We start from the raw sequence: 6,000 nt of genomic DNA on the forward strand, positions 1-6,000 counted from the left end.
ACTGAAGTTGGATCAGCCGGTAATTTGATTTTCCACTTTGATTTTGAGTATCATTCCAAATCCAGACCCCCGTGGGATATTATTTTTGATTTACATTGATAATTTTTATGTTTTATTGTTCTCAACACATTCCACTATGCAGTGAATAAAGATTTACAACTGGAATATTTAATTCAGGGATATCTAGGATGTGGTATTTTAGTGTTCCTTTTATTTTTTTGAGCAGTGTATATATGTATTCTATGTGTATGCATATGTATTCTATATTTTCCATTATAACATGTCAGTGTGATTTTACTGTAGCCGGATATCAATTCCTGCTTTTCAAAGGACACCAGTGCTTAAAAATCGCACAGCACTCGCATGGTATGATTGCTGTGTGAGTGCTGTAAGATTTTTTATATCACCCATTGACTTCTATTGCGGGATGCGATCCGATTTTTGGTGACAATCGCAGCATGCTTTGATTTTTTTCTAGTCCGATGGTGATCCGATCCGAACTGGAAAGAAAACGCAGATGAACGCACCATCATAGATTAACATTGGTCCGAATTCAATCCGATTTTTTATCGGATTGAATTTGTCCGATTTCATCGCAAGTGGGCATGAACCCTAACAAAGGGGTCGAATAACAAAATTGTTAGAACCTTTCTTTTGCACTTTGGGTATAAATTCCTCATTGTTTTTAAAATTTTGGATACTGTTAGTGAAAGGAAATATTCAGAGGCTAGTACAAATGTATCCAAATGATGTCCTGGTCACACAGCTGCATGGCCCGTGACGCTGCATGGCCCGTGACTCTGTATTCTTATAGAAGGTTTATTGTAAATGTCCTATAATTTTTTTCCCATGGTCACCGATCTCTCGATTAACAAGTTTACAGTATTTTTCAACTCATTGATACAAAAATCGATCTTACCGGGAGCCAACATGTTTGTGCCAATCCACTGTGATTCTTAACCCCTTCCCGACCCATGACGCCACGTAGGCGTCATGAAAACCCGTGCCAATCCGACCCATGATGCCTATGTGGCGTCATGGAATGATTACGTCCCTGCAGATCGGGTGAAAGGGTTAACTCCTATTTCACCCGATCTGCAGGGAGAGGGGGAGTTGTACTTCAGCCCAGGGGGGGTGGCTTTGCCCCCACGTGGCTACGATCGCTCTGATTGGCTGTTGAAAGTGCAACAGCCAATCAGAGCAATTTGCAATATTTCACCTATGAAAATGGTGAAATATTGCAATCCAGCCATGGCCGATGCTGCAATAGCATCTGCCATGGCTGGAAATCATGTTCTGCCCCCCCCCACCGCCCCCGATCTCCTCCCCAGTCCTCCGTTCTGTCCGGTACCCCCCTCCGTCCCCCTGTCCGCTCCCCCGTGCTCCTGTCCGCTCTCCCCGTCCTCCGATCCCCCCCCTGTGCTCCGATCCACCCCCCGACCACCCCCTCATACTTACCGAGCCTCCCGAAGTCGGTCCGTCTTCTCCCTGGGCGCCGCCATCTTCCGAAATGGCGGGCGCATGTGCAGTGCGCCTGCCGAATCTGCTGGCCAGCAGATGCGTTCCATGTACATTTTGATCACTGTGGTAAACTTATCACAGTGATCAAAATAAAAAAATAGTAAATGACCCCCCCTTTATCACCCCCATAGGTAGGGACAATAATAAAATAAAGAAAACACTTTTTTTTCCACTAGGGTTAGAACTAGGGTTAGAGTTAGAACTAGGGTTAGGGTTAGGGGTAGGGTTAGGGTTAGGGGTAGGGGTAGGGTTAGAACTAGGGTTAGCGTTAGAATTAGGCTATGTGCACACGGTGCGGATTTGGCTGCGGATCCGCAGCGGATTGGCCACTGCGGATTCATAGCAGTGTTCCATCAGGTTTACAGTACCATGTAAACCTATGGAAAACCAAATCCGCTGTGCCCATGGTGTGGAAAATACCGCGCGGAAATGCTGCGCTGTATTTTCCGCAGCATGTCAATTCTTTGTGCGGATTTCGCAGCGTTTTACAGCTGTTCCTCAATAGGAATCCGCAGGTGAAATCCGCATAAAAAACACTGGAAATCCGCGGTAAATCCGCAGGTAAAACGCAGTGCCTTTTATCTGCGGATTTTTCAAAAATGGTGCGGAAAAATCTCACACGAATCCGCAAGCACATAGCCTTAGGGTTAGGGTTGGAATTAGAGTTAGGGTTGGAATTAGGGCTAGGGTTGGAAATAGGATTAAGAATAGGCTTGTGGTTAGGGTTATGGTTAGGGTTAGGGGTGTGTTGGGGTTAAAGTTGTGGTTAGGGTTGGGATTAGGGTTAGGGTTGGGATTAGGGTTAGGGTTGTGGTTAGGGGTGTGTTGGGGTTGGGTTGTGATTAGGGTTATGGCTAGAGTTGGGATTAGGGTTAGGGGTGTGTTGGGTTAGGGTTGGGATTAGGGTTAGGGGTGTGTTGGGGTTAGTGTTGGAGTTAGAATTGAGGGGTTTCCACTGTTTAGGCACATCAGGGGTCTCCAAACGCAACGTGGCGCCACCATTGATTCCAGCCAATCTTGCGTTCAAAAAGTCAAATGGTGCTCCCTCCCTTCCGAGCCCTGACGTGTGCCCAAACAGTGGTTTACCCCCACATATGGGGTACCAGCATACTCAGGACAAACTGGACAACAATTATTGGGGTCCAATTTCTCCTGTTACCCTTGCGAAAATAAAACATTGCTTGCTAAAACATAATTTTAGAGCAATGAAAAATGATTTTTTATTTTCACGGCTCTGCGTTATAAACTTCTGTGAAGCAGTTGGGGGTTCAAAGTGCTCACTATACATCTAGATAAGTTCCTTTGGGGGTCTAGTTTCCAAAATGGGGTCACTTGTGGGGGTTTCTACTGTTTAGGCACATCAGGGGCTCTGGAAATGGAATGTGACGCACGCAGACCACTCCATCAAAGCCTGCATTTCAAAACGTCACTACCTCCCTTCCGAGCCCTGACTTGTGCCCAAACAGTGGTTTACCCCCACATATTGGGTATCAGTGTGCTCAGGACAAACTGGGCAACAACTATTGGGGTCCAATTTCTCCTGTTACCCTTGGGAAAATAAAAAATTGCTTGCTAAAACATCATTTTTAAGGAAAGAAAAATGATTTTTTCTTTTCACGGCTCTGCGTTGTAATCTTCTGTGAAGCACTTGGGGGTTCAAAGTGCTCACCACATATCTAGATAAGTTTCTTGGGGGGTCTAGTTTCCAAAATGGGGTCACTTGTGGGGGGTTTCTACTGTTTAGGCACATCAGGGGCTCTGCAAATGGAATGTGATGCACGAAGACCACTCCATCAAAGCCTGCATTTCAAAAACGTCACTACCTCCCTTCCGAGCCCCGACTTGTGCCCAAACAGTGGTTTACCCCCACATTTGGGGTATCAGTGTACTCAGGAGAAACTGGACAACAACTTTTGGGGTCCAATTTCTCCTGTTACCCTTGGGAAAATAAAAAATTGTGGGCTAAAAAATCATTTTTGAGAAAAGAAAAATTATTTTTTATTTTCACGGCTCTGCGTTATAAACTTCTGTGAAGCACTTGGGGTTCAAAGTGCTCACCACACATCTAGATTAGTTCCTTGGGAGGTCTAGTTTCCAAAATGGGGTCACTTGTGGGGGAGCTCCAATGTTTAGGCACACAGGGGCTCTCCAAACGCGACATGGTGTCCGCTAACAATTGGAGCTAATTTTCCATTCAAAAAGTCAAATGGCGCTCCTTCCCTTCCGAGCCTTGCCGTGCACCCAAACAGTGGTTTACCCCCACATATGAGGCATCGGCGAACTCAGGAGAAATTGCCCAACAAATTTTAGGATCCATTTTATCCTGTTGCCCATGTGAAAATGAAAAAATTAAGGCTAAAATAATTTTTTTGTGAAAAAAAAGTACTTTTTCATTTTTACAGATCAATTTGTGAAGCACCTGGGGGTTTAAAGTGCTCACTATGCTACTAGATAAGTTCCTTGGGGGGTCTAGTTTCCAAAATGGGGTCACTTGTGGGGGAGCTCCAATGTTTAGGCACACGGGGGCTCTCCAAACACGACATGGTGTCCACTAACAATTGGAGCTAATTTTCCATTCAAAAAGTCAAATGGCGCTCCTTCCCTTCCGAGCCTTGCCGTGCACCCAAACAGTGGTTTACCCCAACATATGAGGCATCGGCGAACTCAGGAGAAATTGCCCAACAAATTTTAGGATCTATTTTATCCTGTTGCCCATGTGAAAATGAAAAAATTAAGGCTAAAATAATTTTTTTGTGAAAAAAAAGTACTTTTTCATTTTTACAGATCAATTTGTGAAGCACCTGGGGGTTTAAAGTGCTCACTATGCTACTAGATAAGTTCCTTGGGGGGTCTAGTTTCCAAAATGGGGTCACTTGTGGGGGAGCTCCAATGTTTAGGCACACGGGGGCTCTCCAAACACGACATGGTGTCCGCTAAAGATTGGAGACAATTTTTCATTCAAAAAGTCAAATGGCGCTCCTTCCCTTCCGAGCCCTGCCGTGCGCCCAAACAGTGGTTTACCCCCACATATGAGGTATCGACGTACTCAGGACAAATTGGACAACAACATCCATGGTCCAGTTTCTCCTTTTACCCTTGGGAAAATAAAAAAATTGTTGCTAAAAGATCATTTTTGTGACTAAAAAGTTAAATGTTCATTTTTTCCTTCCATGTTGCTTCTGCTGCTGTGAAACACCTGAAGGGTTAATAAACTTCTTGAATGTGGTTTTGAGCACCTTGAGGGGTGCAGTTTTTAGAATGGTGTCACTTTTGGGTATTTTCAGCCATATAGAACCCTCAAACTGACTTCAAATGTGAGGTGGTCCCTAAAAAAAATAGTGTTGTAAATTTTGTTGTAAAAATGAGAAATCACTGGTCAAATTTTAACCCTTATAACTTCCTAGCAAAAAAAAAATTTGTTTCCAAAATTGTGCTGATGTAAATTAGACATGTGGGAAACGTTATTTATTAACTATTTTGTGTCACATAACTCTCTGGTTTAACAGAATAAAAATTCAAAATGTGAAAATTGCGAAATTTTCAAAATTTTCGCCAAATTTCCATTTTTTTCACAAATAAACTCAGAAATTATCGACCTAAGTTTACCACTAACATGAAGCCCAATATGTCACGAAAAAATAATCTCAGAATCGCTAGGATCCGTTGAAGCGTTCCTGAGTTATTACCTCATAAAGGGACACTGGTCAGAATTGCAAAAAACGGCAAGGTCATTAAGGCCAAAATAGGCTGGGTCATGAAGGGCTGTTGATTGTTGAGTGGTGACAGATATTACCAAATGTAGACAGACAGGTGTTTGTCCGTGCCCAGGACGCTTGCTTTTCCTGTGTTTGGTTTAAACCTAAGGAGATCTTGACAAGAACTTCTGAGAAATTAAACAGTGGTCAGCAGATGTCAGCCATCCATCAGTGCAGTGAAGGCGCAATGGCCACAGCTTCTTTCTACTTTACTTCTTATATGTTAATATTTAGTTCTGGTTTCCTTTCTGAGGCTACAAAAATCACAATAAATTTCAATTTTTCTTAATTTTTTTTCCAAACAGTATATTGAGATTTAAAAATCAAGTGGCAAAAAATGAGTACACCCTTCCTACTTCATCAATGATTTCAATAATTATTGAGGTTATTATTACTCAAATGCACCAGTGCACTGAGTGATGATGATTTGCTGTGTTTACCTCCTTAAGGTTGCCCAGACATCTAGTCCTTTATATCAAAATTAGCAGTTTATAGTTTAACCACGTGAGTGTTTGTATCTTGGTTCTCACATGAATTACCCAGGTCCTTATGTATCAGTCTGATCTCTATGAGGAACCTGTCAGGCCCCAGAACCACCAGGTTGTGTCTGTATATATATATTCCCTGCCTAACAGTCCCTGTAATCTTTATTTTTATATAGTGCTAACATATTCTGCAGCGCTTTACAGACATTAGCATTACATTACACACAAAAACAGATCTC

The 6,000-nt window shown here is 42.9% G+C and overlaps 1 protein-coding gene across 1 annotated transcript in view; it reads right to left on the minus strand.

The window, feature by feature from the left end:
• The window catches only part of LOC143767553 (killer cell lectin-like receptor subfamily B member 1B allele B), a 70,544-nt gene extending 69,612 nt beyond the window's left edge, over positions 1-932 (minus strand). Inside the window, exon 1 of the mRNA XM_077255961.1 lies at positions 920-932. Coding sequence (XP_077112076.1) covers positions 920-932 — 13 coding nt within the window. The remainder of the gene's footprint in view (positions 1-919) is intronic.
• Positions 933-6,000: the final 5,068 nt, after the last annotated feature.

The sequence above is a fragment of the Ranitomeya variabilis genome, chromosome 4 (assembly GCF_051348905.1).
Source record: "Ranitomeya variabilis isolate aRanVar5 chromosome 4, aRanVar5.hap1, whole genome shotgun sequence".
Lineage (NCBI taxonomy): Eukaryota > Metazoa > Chordata > Amphibia > Anura > Dendrobatidae > Ranitomeya > Ranitomeya variabilis.